The sequence below is a fragment of the Bubalus bubalis genome, chromosome 6 (genome assembly GCF_019923935.1).
Source record: "Bubalus bubalis isolate 160015118507 breed Murrah chromosome 6, NDDB_SH_1, whole genome shotgun sequence".
Taxonomy (NCBI): domain Eukaryota; kingdom Metazoa; phylum Chordata; class Mammalia; order Artiodactyla; family Bovidae; genus Bubalus; species Bubalus bubalis.
In genome coordinates, this window is record NC_059162.1 from 44313821 (window position 1) to 44330234 (window position 16414).

At 42.1% G+C, this 16414-nt stretch overlaps 1 protein-coding gene across 2 annotated transcripts in view; it reads left to right on the forward strand.

Moving 5' to 3' along the window:
* The first annotated feature begins 3065 nt into the window (after window positions 1-3065).
* Window positions 3066-16414, forward strand: part of PLPPR5 (phospholipid phosphatase related 5) — a 148709-nt gene continuing 135360 nt past the window's right edge. For both annotated transcript variants that reach the window (XM_044944651.2, XM_044944652.2), the window contains exon 1: window positions 3066-3446. In XM_044944651.2, coding sequence (XP_044800586.1) covers window positions 3210-3446 — 237 coding nt within the window. In that variant the 5' untranslated portion in view covers window positions 3066-3209. The remainder of the gene's footprint in view (window positions 3447-16414) is intronic.

Here is a 16414-nt window from a genome sequence, read left to right on the forward strand (position 1 = left end):
TACATATTTTGGAAAAGAATTAGCTTAAATGATTCATAAGAAAATAAAATGAAGAAACACCTGAAATAAGTACCTTCTTTGGGCCAGGCACTTTACATATTCTCATTTAATTGTCAAAATAAGCCCAGAGGTAAGAAAAATTAGTTCATTTTGTCTCTAAGAAACCTCAGGCTCGGGAAAGGAAAGGAACCAGTCCAAGGGCACACTGCTCATGCTCTTTCACCCGCCTCACACCATTTCTAGGTATAACCAATTTGCTCAAACATTCATAGACATTTTATGTTGGTATCTTTAAAATATGAGTTAAGATTCAACATTAACTTTGAATTTCAGCACTGGATGTTAACCACAAATCAGTCAGCAACACCAATTTGACCATCTAACATGAACAAATGATGGGGACATTGAGAATTCTGAAGGAAAATAATATCTTATTCTTGAGATGGATACCATCTGAAACAGAAGATGGAATGTGCACAGATCTAGAGAAAAACAGATATTCCTACAGAAATATGGATATGCCCAGAATCATTTTGTAAGCAATAAAATGACAAGGAAGTGACTAGGGATGGGTATTAGAGTGGCCTGGGTTAAGGCTGCTAAAAACATGTATGACTAGGGTATATTTTATAGAATTTAAACACAATGTGCCAGATATAATGAAATAAGCATCAATAATCCTCATATCAACCTTGTAAAGTAAGTACCAGTATCATCTCAATTTTATCAGTGATGAAACTAAGGCAGGAAGAGGTCCAGCCTGTTGCCCAGGTTCCCTGAATTGGTTAAGTGGTAGAAGGACTTGAACCCAGGAAGGACCCTGAGTTGGTGCTATTATGTTGGCCTGTGTTGCAAATAAGTATACAGGCTAGGTTTATTTAGGGAGATAAAGATGGTGATTCTCTAACCTTGACAACAATTTTATATGTGAAAACACTTCCCTGTTGTTTAAGTTTAGAGGGGTAAGGTCCTTAATTTATTCAGATTAAATACCTTTGTGAATGGTACAATGTACCATTCCCTGCTTACTGATGAGGACAGAGCAGTGAACAGCACTGCTTTGTTATGCATAGTGCTAGGCACACGTGCATGCAGGCTAGGCGCTTCAGTTGTGTTCAACTCTTTGCGACCCACCAGACAACAGCCCACCAGGCTCCTCGGTCCATGGGATTCCCCAGACAAGAACACTGGAGTGGGTTGCCTTCCCCTGCTCCAGGTGACCTTCCCGACCCGGTGTCTCTGAAGTCCATGCTCCTGTACTGGGAAGCCCAGTACAAGAGCTTGAATTAATTTGAATTCAAATTAATTTGTCAAAATGAATGTTTTCATTAATTTGAATAAATTACCTACATTAGATTATCCTTAATCCAAAGTTACATTTAAAAACTACCTTTTAGAATTAGCACCATTTTTCAAAAAATTCTGTTAAACAGGAAGGTTTAGGGGATTCCTATTTAGAACCAGATTTTTGCAGTTCAGACACTCTTACAGCCTTAGAATGATTTTCTAAAGGTAACCCGAGACCGTGCATCTCTGCAGTAATTACATTTTCACAATATGATGTCTTTTTTGTCCATTTAGGAACAGTTTACTCCCAGTGCCCAAAACTGTTTATTATACAGGTTGTTAAGTGTTGTTTATCTGGTAAGCACTAAGTAATTAGTTATTAAATGATGTCTGTAACACCGTAGAAGGTAAAATATTCTACATTAAATTCATACTGCCTTTATTATCTTATCCTAAACAATCAATCATTTGCCAAATTTAAAAGGGCTTTTTCGCCTAAAAATGTTTCTTTACCGATGATAAAGGCCCACCTCTAAAAATCATCAAGCTACAACCAATTAAAATGAATATTCTAGAAATCTGCTAGATTGATCCCACGCTGTAATGAGAAAAGCAGGGCTCCGGGAGTATTTTCATCCCCTCGCCTTGCAAACAGGCTTCCTACCTTCGCTCTGGAGTGGAAGGTAAGCAGTGTCAGGTTCCCCTAAGCTCCCCACCCCCATGTCCCCTCAGTATGCTGCCTACTCTTGCAGGCAGGGATACACATGGCACACGAACGGGCTCTTTACATACATGCAGTTGCACTGCTACTTACATACCCACGCACACGCGTGCATGGCCAGTGTATTGGAGGGTTCTGTATGCCTGTGGTGTGAGCCCTCTTTGTCTCCCAATCCTTTCACTTGACCCCTGGGAATTGCAGCAATACTCAGGGAATAGCGAGGTGAGGCAAACGGTCCGTTTTTCCTTCCCTAGTGGCTGCCACCGCTGGGTCCTAGGAATTTGCAATGGCTCGTCTCACAGGCATCTAATAAAGGGAAACTGAGATGATAAGCCAGAGGAGAATACGTGAGCGAGAAAGGGGCCGTTGTACAAGAGATGATGCTTCCGGAACTCCGGAGCTCTGATTTCTGTTTTTACGTACAAAGCCCTAGGAAACTGGAGGAGGAGGCAGAGAAACTCCGAATCTAAAATCCTCTGAGATGATGCTTCTCTTTGCGCCTAGAAACCAGCGCTGGGCGTGTGTCCTGAGCGGGGTTAAGGAATCCCAGGGAGCGCCGGCTGAAAGTCGCTGCACGGCACCGGGACTTCGCGCTTCGAGGGGCTGCCCCCCGAAGACGCATCCACGCACCGTTTTCCCAGGCGTTGTGCGGGTTTCCTAAACCGTCCAGCTGCTGCCTCAGAACGGAGTTTCTAGAAGCTCCTTCTCTGCTGCCTCCCCTCCCCCCTTTTGGGTTTTTACCCCGGCGAGGAGCTTCTCCAGCTCTACTGCGTCTGCCCTCCGAGGGGTACAGGTGCTGCTGTCCCAGCCGCCGCCGCCTGGTCCGCCCCTCCGCCGGGCGGGCCCGCGGCTTCGGTCCGGCGCGGCTGCATCGCGAACCGTCTCCTACCTGGCCGCTGCCGGCGGCCCGGGACTCCCCGCCCTCCCGCACGACCCCGCGCCCGGGCGGGCGGCGCTTGCGGCGGGCAGGGGGCGGGGAGGGGAGCGGGGGTTCGTCCGGGGGGTAGCCGCCTCCTCCGCAGCCCGCCGGCGCCTCGAAACCCGGACCTGCCTCCGCCTCTTCCTCCGGCAGCTCCATCCCGCCTCCCGCGCCTCGTCCTCCTGCCGCCCCCGCCGCCGCGCCCCCGGGTGGCTGCCTCGGCGGACCCGGGAGGGGGTCCGTCCGTAGCCCGCTCGGCTCGGCCCGGCCCGGGGGGCGTGCATGCCCCTGCGGCCCGCGGCGCTCACCAGCAGCATGCTCTATTTCCAGATGGTGATCATGGCAGGGACGGTGATGCTGGCGTACTACTTCGAGTACACGGACACGTTCACCGTGAACGTGCAGGGCTTCTTCTGCCACGACAGCGCCTACCGCAAGCCCTACCCGGGCCCGGAGGACAGCAGCGCCGTGCCCCCCGTACTCCTCTACTCTCTGGCCGCCGGGGTCCCCGTGCTCGTGGTAAGCCCGGGGGCACTCGCCCTCGCCCCGACACCGCTTTTCTTCCCCTCGCCTTCTGGGTTGAGGCCCCGCCGAGGTCCGGGCGCCTCAGCCTCTGCCTTCTAAGTTCCTCCAAGTTGCCGGCAGCCCCTTCCCCAGAGGACAGTGTTTTAGGGCTCGTCGGGGGTGGGTGCCAAGGAAGCCCCCAGCTCTCCGCGGCTGCCGCCCCTGCCTCCCCGCACCCCCGCGATGGCTGCACCGTAGGGTGTCACGAAGAGGGATGGGAGGGAAGGGGGTTGTAGGAGGTGATGGGTGGGAGTCGGGGCTGGGGAGGAGGTGAGTTATCGGGTTGAATCTTGAGTTCATCTACTCTGTGGCCTTGCTCGGCTGTCCGCCGCCTCTCACCTAGCGACTGGAAGGCGAGCGGCAGCGGGGCCGGCAAGAGGGAGACGGGGATCAATTGCTGGATTGTGGAAGGGACTCCTGCTTCCAGAGTCGGGGCGCATATGTCCGGTTTACCGCCTGTTTTCTTTCTCGAAAGGCAGTGCCAGTGGCACTAAGCTGACCAGGTAACAAATACCTAAAAAAGAATATAAGAACTCTTAAATGAAGAGGCTCCAGAAGCAGTGCTTGCTGAAAAGCGGGAGCTATGCTTAAATTACAAGATTTATTTAAAGGCTGTTCCACTCCCTGGGCAGCTTAAGTCCTTTTCCTCTAGAGCCTCTAAGAGAATGTCTCTTGGGTTTATGAACTGTGTGTGTGTGTGTGTGTGTGTGTGAGCGTGTGTGTCTACGGACACGCCTGCACACACATAAATATATATACACGCACATATACACATGTAATTATTAAGCTAATAATCATTTAATAATTTTTTATGTAAATGTGGTGCAAAGTTATCGGTAGGAGAATTCGTGTTTTTTAAGAAGACCATATATGGTTCCTTTAATATTGTCAAAGTACTGGAGGTTCCCTTCCTGTGGTAGCTTCTTCCCCTCTCTCTCAACAGATAACAAATGGAGAAAGAAAAGGTACTTTTTTTTCAGTGGTTGAGTTGCAGTAATGAATGTTAAGAACATCTCTTTTATCTAAGGTTTGGATACTCATGGTTTCTTTGATTTCAGGGGAAATGAGTCAATAGTTTACAAAATAATGATAAGTTGCCACCCATCATGGAATTCCATAAACAAGCCAAGAAACTTCTTGGTAGCTTTGAAGTAACTTTATCACAGGTACTGTGATAGTTGACTTCAAATCCAGCTCAAGTTTACTGGTTTGAAAAGTGTTAGACCTTGCACCAGAAAATGTTTGTTTTTTTCCATTGTAATTTGCTAAACTATGCCAAAAAGTCCAAATATGGTGTCATTTTTATTTTCCCTCCTCTATTTGAGAAGCTGTAAGAGAAAAAAATTAATTGGTGATTCTCAGGCCCTTTTGCTCTCTGCAGATGTTGGGTTTCCAAGGCACATATTTTTCAAGAGACTGATAGCTCAGGGATTTTTCAAGATTTTTTTTTTTTTTTTTTTTAAGAAAAAAGCCTGTCACTTTCAGGACACTGGTTTGGTTACAACCATAATCAGTAATGTCTGTAACTTGTCAGTTGGTAATTACCATTCTGTGTCTCATTTAAATGAGATAGCACTTTTCAGATCCAAGTATCCATCCCCATTGACAGGTGCCATTTAGAGATGCTAACATATTTGCACCAAGAACTTGATTATTCTCCACTTAGGGGGAGCTACTAAGGGGAAAGGGAATTCATTAGTCATTATTGAGTGCCTACTTTGTGCTGGGCACTGAAAGTCAGGGCCACATATACTTCTCAGAGCAGTCCTTCCAGGAGATACAGTCGATTAACATTTGAGGCCCCCGAGGATCAGATAATAAACTAGAAGCACCTGAAAATGAAAATGGTGAGTGTGGTGTTTGATGCCTCTGCGACCTAATGCCAAGTGCCATACTGCTTGTCCTAGTTCCAGAGAACACTTTCTCTGAAAGAAGCTAAGTAAGGCTGCCAGGGTGAGAATCTAGAATATACTCATGAGATTTTAAAAGGAATGACCCAACTTGATTTCTATGTTTTGATTTTCAGTTCTTTAGTTACAAGAGAGAGAATTTGGGAATCAGTGTGCAGAGAAGGAAGTATTGGGTTTTTGAGGCTAGCTGTGCTGCTGCTGGCCTTTGTTTCTTCTTCTGCTCTTCCCACTAGTACACTCTCACAGTGTGAATGGTTGGGAACAGTAATGGCAGCCCTGCCTTTCCATTCCTCTCAAGAACACTGACTTAGCCCAGTCACTATTCATGAAAACAATGTTACTAATACTAGTGTTAGCAATACCTGTCATTTGTTGGATTTTATTCTCTGTGCTTGCGTGCTAAGTCTCTTCAGTCGTGTATGACTCTGCGACCCTATGGATTATAGCCCGCCAGGCTCCTCTGTCCATGGGATTCTCTAGGCAAGAATACTGGAGTGGACTGCCATGCCCTCCTCCAGGGCATCTTCTGGACCCAGGGATCAAACCCGCATCTGTTAATATCTTCTGCATTTGCAGGCGGGTTCTTTACCACCTGAGGACTTGACGGCTCAGACGGTAAAGCGTCTGCCTGCAATGCAGGAGACCTGGGTTTGATCCCTGGGTCGGGAAGATCCCCTGGAGAAGGAAATGGCAACCCACTCCAGTATTCTTGCCTGGAGAATCCCATGGACAGAGGAGCCTGGTTGGGGTCGCAAAGAGTCAGACATGACTTCACTTCACTTCACTTCTTTACCACTAGCACCACCTGGGAAGCCCTTATATTCCCTATACCTATCTAATACTTGAATTACCTATGAAAGTTGTTATTATTGTCAACTAACCTTTGGGAAAACTGAGATTTAGAAAGCTTAATTAACTTGCCAAGGACCAAGCCTAAAAACATTACATCCAGAATTTTAACCCTACTATGTCAAACCTGTGCCTTTTCCATTACAATATTCAAATTCATCTTACTCATAAATCATTCTTCTAAACAAATGCCTCAAATGGTCTCTTTCCCCATCTTCTATATTTCTTGGACTGTAGTGATAAAGATTCTATATAATATAAATATTTTAACCTTCAAACTCATTTCTAATCCTTAAAACTAATTTTGGAAAGTAGTTCTCCTCACTACCACAATCAGTGGTTTGGTTTCAAATTTGCCAGATTTATTTATCTAAAAGTGAAAAGCAATATATTCTTTACATTTTGTCACTTATATGTAGTGTTGACTTGGGGTGCATGTTTGGAATCTGACAGATTCAAAGTGCATTCTGCTGTTACATTGGAAGTTGGAGATTCTACTTGCTATGTAACCTTGGTTGCTATGTAACAACTAATTTATAGCTCCTTAATTCTTGATTTTGTAAGTCACAGGATTTTGAATATTAAATGGGATATAATATGTAATATGTAATATAATATGTAATATTATATTATAATGTAATATAATATCATTCTTGGCTCATAGTTGATAATCCATAGGAGATCACTCTATAATTAACATTATTTTAACAAAATAGTAATTCAGTAAATGCTTATTGAATTCCTGTATTACATGCATTCTATTAGCCAGAGTGCTAAGTGCTAAGTCACTTCAGTCGTGTCCAACTCTATGCAACCCCATAGACGGCAGCCCACCAGGCTCCCCCGTCCCTGGGATTCTCCAGGCAAGAACACTGGAGTGGGTTGCCATTTCCTTCTCCAATCCGTGAAAGTGAAAGTGAAGTTGCTCAGTTGTGTCCAACTCTTAGCGACCCCATGGACTGCAGCCCACCAACCTTCTTCGTCCGTGGGATTTTCCAGGCAAGAGTACTGGAGTGGGGTGCCATTGCCTTCTCTGATGAGCCAGAGTAGTGGTTATAAAAAAGGCAATTTCGGAAGTAATCTATGGTCACTGATCCTAAAGGGTTTACACACTAAGTTGGGAAAGTAGATAACCATGCTAAGAGTCATAAATCACCATAATAGAAGTGTCATATGCACATATATGTATATGTATACATACACACACACACACACACAGATATATACCACAAGGACCCCTGGTGGTTCAAAGAGGACAAGATCATTTTTAATTGAAGAGGGGGAGAAAGGGTTCTTGAAGCAAATGGCGGCTTTTGGGATGTGATTTGAAGGAAGGCCAAAATGGAGTTTGAGTCAGGACATGGAAGAGGCAGCTGTATGAACATGAACTGCATGCTTGGTAGAGAGAATGCAGCTTGTACTTGTCAAACAGGGAGTGGTCGGTCTTGTTTCTAAAGTGGTGTGCGGGGAACACAGGGATATATGGCTGAAGAGGAAGACTAGGGTCTCAGCACTGAGTCCTGAAATGTCAGGCTGAGTTTTTCTCAATTTGTTGGGAACTGAGTAGGGACTTGTGTGATGGGTGGTGTTTTAGGACCTTTGGGGGACCGTAGTGTAGGGCTCTTCTGTTATTAAACATCCGTGTAAGATAATTTTAGGCTCTTTATCCCCAGGTCTATTTTGTGTTGTGAAATATTATTATTTTAATCGTGTTCTCAGGAAATACCTGTAATTTGACTCATTTACAAAGATGACATGGTTTACAAACTCTTTTAAAACAGGTATTGTTCAGTTTGATCTGTATAGCATTTACAAAAGCACCACCTCCAGGATTTACAGATGTAAATTTAATAAGGAACCTGTGTTTTTCATTGATTAAAAGACCTGGTGATGACAATGGTTTCTGCTCTCTACATTTGGATACAGTGGCCACTACACTGGCCCCTATTGTTCCTTAGATCTCTGAGCAACACAGATGATCTGAAGGAGACAAAGCTAAACCATCCCTCTTCACAGAGCCAGAATGAAGGCTGGAAAAACAACACTGAGCTGGGCACGTTTGAGGGTGAGGGAATATTTCTGATTCTTTATGCCTGCATCTGCAGGAAGCTCCCTGGGCTCTGAGACTGAGGCATGGAGCTGCTGCTGCTGCTATCCCAAGGATGTTGCATTTCTAAATGTTGTGGAAGAAGATGGTGATACAAAGATATCTCATATCCAGAGCTCTGTCTTGTTAAATACTTGAAGCTTCCCCACAGACTTCTCCTTCCTTGAATCTTGCCTTGGGTGCCCACTCTCAACTCTGCCCGTCTCCACTCCTAGACTACACTATACTTCTGTGGTGTGGGCAGGAGAAAAAGCACAGATATTGGCATTAGGTCTGAATTCTTATCCTGCTTTTTCTCACTATCCATGTGAACTTCGGAAATTTTACTTATTCATAAACCAAGGATTAAACAATATTCTTCCTGAGAGGCAGTGTCTATAAAGGTTAAGATCACAATTCTGGGGTCAGATTGCAAGCCCAGATTTACCACTTTCCAGCTATGTGAACTTGAGCCTGTCTTTCTATGCCTGTTTCTTATGTAAAATGGAGATCCTATGAGTATGAAATTGGTTAACATATGTAAATATCAGATTAGGGCCCAGCTGTATGTGTGTTAGCTACCATTATTCCTCCCAAGGTTTGGGGATAATTAATCACGCAGCCTATTTAAGACATCTAGCAAAATACCTTTGTTAGGGGCTCCAGGCTGATAAAATATTCGAGGTGGACAAAAGCCACCTAATTCCATCCATCACCTACAAAATTGGGGAGGCTGAATAGCAAAAATAGTAAAATTCAATCAGACCTCTGTTCCTCCAATCCAGTCAGTGATTTCTGCCTTTGACAGCTCCTTCATTTCTTCAGCAGGCTAACACTAGCTAATATTTCCTATGCACCAGACACTGTGTAACATAAATTTAATGTGTTCCTTTGTTTAATGCTCACCATAGTAACATAATACTTTCTTTAAACATACACACTATCATTAAGCCCACTTTTTAATGAGAAATGAAGTGTTTACTGAGATTAGATGTCAGACTTGTATTAAATTTTTTCAATCCATTAATATAATTAATCTTCACAGTAAACTTATGAAGGAGACTTGGATGTAAAAAGGTGAGATGATCAGTCCAGAGTCCTACAGTGACCGTGCCAGAATCGTCAAGGCCTGTGTATTTACTTATTTTGTAATGTTCCTTTATCGTTACATGTCAAACAGATCTTTAAAGATAATTAGTCATAGGGATTCCATACTGAAAGGGTCAAATTTTTCTCAAACCTTTTTTCTTCGGTTTCTTTTCTTTTTTTTTTTCTGATTTGATGGGAAACTTTGTGTTCCAGAGTAGATAATGGTTTCAATGTGTAGTGTAGGGAATTGATTTGTTTCCTATTAAGCTTGAAATGTCGTGGAAAGGTGGGTGGCAACAGGACGAATTCAAAGATGTTTCTGTTCTGATCTGCAGCCACGTTTCTTATCTCTCTGGCGCACATGGGTATGGTGCTGCGGGTACCTGCTTTTGTCTGGAACCCTCTGGTTCTAGATCTGTAAACAGCGGTGCACGGAGAGCTGAGGCGTCCCCTGCCTCTAAGACGTGTTTCTTAAAATGGACCCTAGCACTGGATTTGGGGGGAGTAGTGAACACACTGAAATTGTGGTATAAAATACCATATGTATGTATGTGTGCCCATATGTGTGTGCAGGTATGTGTGCATTTTTATAGTAAGAGCCTCGTGGCTTTATCAGATTGTCAGAAATGCCCAAGATTCCTAAAAGTTAAGAACTACACTTTGAGGATTTATGACTCTGTTTAAACTCCTCCTCATGTCTCTGAGGGCTTTTCTTTACTTAGATATTCTCATTCATATTCATTCATTCATATTCATCCTCCCTCTTTCCCTTCTCCCTCCCTGCATCCCTTTGATAGTCTCTTTTTTTCATTTATCCCCTCCCCTTTGCATACTGATTAAGAGATTGTTATGAGGGTCAGGAATCTGAATCCTCTCCTTCTCCCTCTGCCTCTTCTCCTGCCCCTCCTCCTTCTCCTCTTCCCTTCTCCCCCACCCCCTCCATCCTCTGTCACTCATTATCCCTGTGGCTTCTCTGCAGCAGTTACCTTATCTGAAAAAATGTTGACTTATTCCTGCCCGTCTTTCCTGTCTTGCGGAGCGAGTTTTGAGGATCAAATGGGTGTAAATGCATGTTAAAGATAATAAATCACTGCATGCCTATAAGGAAAACATAACATGAGCAGATTACATGGGTTATCTAGCTGCTTGGTCATTGGAGATGGTTATATTGCTTATAGCATGGCTTTGCCAGCTCAATACACTTACTCTGTGGAGTAGAAAAATGAATGAGGTTTTTATATTTCTTTTCTTAGTTTCTTGTAGAGAGAATAGCAAAAATAAAAAGCCAACAGTATGAAATGGCCTAATTATTATAGCACATAATTCTAATACCCAATGCTGTCTTTCAAAATATTTCAATAAGCTCTTATTTTCAAGATTATTATAGTCATCTCATGCATTTGTGTAATTTAAAAGAAATAATGTTTCCAGCAAGCAGTGTTGATACCATCTGTTAAGTGTGCATTGTATCATATAAATTTTTAAATTAGAACTGTGCCCAAAAGTCATTATTTATAAGTTTGGAATGATAACAATGCATCTACTGTGTGCTAGGCACAATGGTATTACTTGGCATATATAACAAGGGAGGCATATTCACTGCCCTTCGACAGTTCAGACACTGTGCGTGAAATTGTATCTCTTATCCTCAACTTTCTTGTCTGTAAGACTGAAATGATGATACTTCCCATACCTTTTAAGAATTAAATATAAACATGCATGAAATAGTAAGTGATAGCTGCTCTTTGAACATAAATGCCAATGCCATCTATTGGTAGTACATGGCAAAAGGATGTCACCCTTAATCATTTCTGTTGAATGCAAGTGGTAAGTCATTAACTCTTCATAATGACTCTTTTAGGTACTATGTGTGGTAACACATCTAAGGAGCTTAAGCAGTTTGCTCCACTGGGATCTGAATCAATTACTTCAAGTCCTGTTCTCTCTTGGCTACCTACCGTTGCCCACCAGTTGGACTCACAGCATAAATGGTGTCATTCCTAGAAGACAGGGGAGAGTTAAAGCATCTTGATTATATATCACTGTGCACTTTATAGTAACCTTATGCTTGTAAATGTATAAGCTCATTTACAACCAGGCATGAAAAGGGGAATTTAAAATCTGTGTTCAAAGATAAAACTTCATTGGTTTCTAAGACCAGCGGAATAGCCAGTGGTCATGCAGCACATGTTCAGTTGTGTCCAGCTCTTTGGAACCCCATGAACTGTAGCCCGCCAGGTTCCTCTGTCCATGGAATTTTCCAGGCAGAAAACTGGAGTAGGTTGCCATTTCCTACTCTAGGGGATCTTCCCGACCCAAGGGATCAAACCTGTGTCTTTTGTGTCTCCTGCTTTGGCAGGCAAATTTCTTTACCACTGAGCTCCCTGGAATAGCCAGTAGAACTTGCTTTTCCCAGCTCAACATTCCGTGTAGATAGATGGAGGAGGCAAGTTCTGAGGTCAGAGATCTTAACCTATAGTTAGGAAGATCTTTTTAACAGCCTTTGGAAAATCATAGGAATATCATTTTGATGGGAGATATTTTATCTGAATATAGCATGTGAAATGGAGTTCTATATTCAGTAATATTTAAACTATTTCTGAGAATGCCAGTTTTCACTCAGCAGGCTGGTTACTTTTTTAGTCTTATTATGACAGATGTAGTTTGAGAATCACTGTCAGGAAAATCACTTTTTTTTTTTTTTGGTGAAAACAATATCTTGAGATTTTTTTCCAGATCAGGTGCATTTGAAACTTTAAAGACAGTCTTTTGGTGGACTTTTCTCACTGAGAGAACATGTGTGAATGGAAGTGTGTGTGTGTGTTTGGTATTTAATAAATTTATAATTTCTTGTATGAATTCATTATCTCCCTTGCTTCTAATCTTTATAGTGCTCCCCCACCCTTCTCCTAAGAAAAGAAAATTTCTGGAACATTCCTCTGTATCCTTTCAGACCAAGCACCAACTCCTGTGAGCAGATGTTTTTCCTTAGATGAGACAGCTGCATTCACTTCTGTGATTCCTTCACATCTTTAGCATGTGCGTGTATGCTAAGTTGCTTCAGTCATGTCCAACTCTTTGCAACCCTCTGTACTATAGCCCACCAGACTTCTCTGTCCATGGGATTTTCCAAGCAAGAATACTGACGTATCTACAGTTACCAAAGTCACTTATGGCATTTCCTCTCTAAGGACATGTGTTGATACAACCAGAACTTCTGTGTTGCGGGAATTGTGTTTTGCAACACAATTTTCTCCAGCGTATCTTCCTGACCCAGGGATCAAACCTGCATCTCTTAAGTCTCCTGCATTGGCAGGTGGGTTCTTTACCATCTGTGCCACCTCTTTAGCACATTATGGCATTAAAAAATCTTATATTGTGCTTTATGTTGTATTTATTTTTATTCATGTTTCCATCACTGGATTTGAGCATCTCAAAGTCAGAGTTTTATAATCTGACTCATCATGCCCAGCTCTTTGGTTATTTTTGGGTAGATAAATTATCCAGGGACTAACTGAAGTTTGTGATGATGAGATTATGATAACCAAATTCTGCTGGGCACACACTTAATAACCATTCATTAAAATAGGCAAAGTAGTCCGTACACTCTGTTCTGTAAGTTTAATAAACTGGCAGGTCTCTGTCCTTTGAGGTATTTTAAGTGTATAAACCTTATATGAAAGATATATAGAAAAGAAGCATAGTCAAGATGTGATTCTGTGTCCCCCAATTGACACACTTCAAGCAGAAATACTCCTGTCCATTGAGAACAAGTCAGAGGGCTATAGGTTACAGGCCTTGCAGGAGTTTTATACCTTGTTTGTTCAAGGGTAGGAAGTATTTCCAAACTATTTTAGTCAATCTGCATAGTTTGAATTTTATCAATAAGAGTCCTTTTTTAGCATTTATCATGCTAACTAAAATTCTCTACTTTGATCAATTAAATATATATATATGTTTTTTTTTTTATCAACAATGCTTCTTTAGTTGTTAATTAACATGCATGCCAAGTTGCTTCAGTTCTGTCCGACTGTTTACGACCCTATGGACTATAGCCTCTGTCCATGGGATTCTCTAGGTAAGAATATTTGAATGGGTTGCCATGCCCTCCTCCAGGGTATCTCCCCAACCCAGGGATCAAACCTGTGTCTCTTATGCTTCCTGCTTTGGCAGGCAGGTTCTTTACCACTCGTGCCACCTGAGAACCCCTATTAATTAACATATGATGGTAAAAAGATTTATGGCAGTCTCTTTGGTGTGTGACCTTTCTGATAAAACTCTTGTGACTATTGGGATTTCCTTCTTCCCTCCCTCCTCATTCCTTCTTTCCCTGAACAAACATTTGTTGAGTACTTTCCATGGGTAGCTTACCTTGAAAACAAGGCTTATAGAGATTGCGTGACTTGCTCCAAATTCCAAAAACAGGATTAAAGCTAATTTCCCCCTTCTCTAAGTCTTTCAGAACAATCTCAGGAAATAAAAGGCTCGTGAAATCATAGGACGCTTAAAGACAAATGTAGTCCTGACATATCTACCGTTACCAAAGTCACTTACGGCATTTCCTCTCTAAGGACATGTGTTGATACAACCAGAACTTCTGTGTTGCGGGAATTGTGTTTTGCATTTCCAGCATAATGATCCCTTTTTTAAGGGTTCTCGCAGCAGTGCCGGCAAAAACTGTACTTTCCTATCGAGGTTTTTAATCGAGATTTCAGATTTAGCTTTTTCTCACATTGGGTTGCACGGAAGTGCTCTTGACACTGAGAAATATCCTGTATTTCCAGAGATCTCATCAAAGCAGAATGCCATGTTCTCCCAAACATCAAAATTGAGCAGTCTTGGATAAAGGCAGTGCACCTGGGGCCTCATCTTGTAATTTAAAATGAGCTCCTGACATTTCCAGTTGAAAAACAAACCACTATCTTCGGGTTGGTGGCAATGACCTCTTCCTTCACACGTGCCTTTCCAGCGTGGGCTTTGCTGAGTTACTCAAATGAATGAAGAGACTTAGTCAAAACTACGTGACAACCCTTTTGGTCTCTCACAAAGAGACCTTTGTTTCTTCTTCTCACTGGCTCCATCACATGGTTCCTTGGGGTCCCCTTTTCCTTTTTCCCGGGGCTCAGTCTAGAATACAGATAGAGGAATCCAGTAGACACTTTATTCAAGCCACACTGACAGGCTTTTTCTGCCACTCCATTTTTGGAAAAGATTTGTGAACCCATTGTGAGAGAGATTATGCTTCTTTGTAGCTGGAACTTTTTCATCATGAAAGAGGCCTTAGAGATCATTTAGTTTCATCTCCTAATTTCCAAATGAATGGCCAGAGAGATTAAATGACTTGCCCAAGGCCACGCAGCTAGTGAGAAACTACACCGATAGCGGGACATATACAGCCACTTGGTGTACATCAATCTTTGTAAGTACTTTACGCATATTAACTAATTTAATCCTCACAATATTAGGGATAGGCACTATTGTTATCCCAGTTTACAGATGAGGACACTGATGCTCAGAAAGATTAATCAACTAGCTCATGACCCCACAGCAAGGAAGTGATGTACCTGCATATGCGCTTTTAACACAGAGATGGTTCTCCTCCTCAGGACCAAATTTTTTGTCATCTCTGGGAGGAGTTATGACTGCCTACAACAAATCGTTCCACATAGCAGTATTATTAACAGTTAAAAGATAGAGATGAAGAGTATATGATTATTGTGATAGCTTCTTTTTTATGAATTTATACTATTGATTGAGTATTGTATTTATAGTTAACACTTAATCTGTGATAGTGAAGAGGTAGTAGCAGGCTAGGAAAAAAGCATTTAATTTAACCAAAATCATTTGGTTCTATGATGCTTTCCTTTATTTTGCTGACATCAAATCTTTTCAGACAAAAAGTAAAACTACATTTGAAATTTGCAAATGGATATAACAAAAAACTACCCATTTTTGATACACAGATCTTAAATTCTTATAATAGGATTTTAACATGACACAATGTAGCTGTCACGCTATGTAATTGAACAACTGCACTCAGAGCATAGTTACTACACTTAGCATACTAGTTTGGCGTAAGTTTGGCAACTAGTTAGAGTCATGGAAGAACTATTCAGTGATATATTTCAGGGAAAAAGATAGACATTTATATATTTATATATTTTGAATCCTTTTTTTTTTTTTTTTTTTTTGGAGGTAGTTAGAAATACTCTTGAATCTTGGTCCAGTCTTGTGGTGCTGTTTCCTGTGAAACAGCAGTGACCTAAGAAAGTGCAGTTCTCTGCTCTGTGTGCTTTATGTAATTCTCCCTGCTCTTGGTTTCCATCTATTTAAATAATCGCTGTTCTTTAATTTGGGCAGCCCCAATCCCATCTTTTTCCTAACACTTCTCTTGATGCATCTAATCAATGGTAATCTTTTCCTATAAACTCCTTTTTAAATAACTCTTTCCCCTTATATACTTACATAAAATAGGAGTCATTGAGGTGTGGACTGGGGAGGTGGAGAGAAAGCAAAACAAAAGGAACAGTAGTCATAATATACTATTTTATGGAACTAGTGAATACAGAGAATTGTGAATAAATTTTGTATATGTAGGGTTCATGGATCTGAAATTAAAATAGATAAATAAAAGGAGCAGTGACTCACTGATCTGACTGGCAAGTGACCCAGTTGTCTTCCTTGCTCTGCTAGTTGCTACTTTTGAGACCTTGAGAAAGCCACATAGCTTTTTGGCCATTGTAACATCGGATAACTGGTTTTAACTCCACTCAGGGCAGAAAACAGACTCATGGCTCCCAGAGAAGCCCTTTCTATGCATGAAACAAGTCTGACTGTTTGGACACTCTACTTTAACAGTGAAAGCCTGTCTTCTTGTCTTCTGCTTGGTGGTCTCTCACCTTTTGAAGACATATGGAACAACCTAGATGGTTTCCCAGTAAAAGTGTTAGTTGATCAGTCGTGTCCAACTCTTTGCAACCCCATGGACT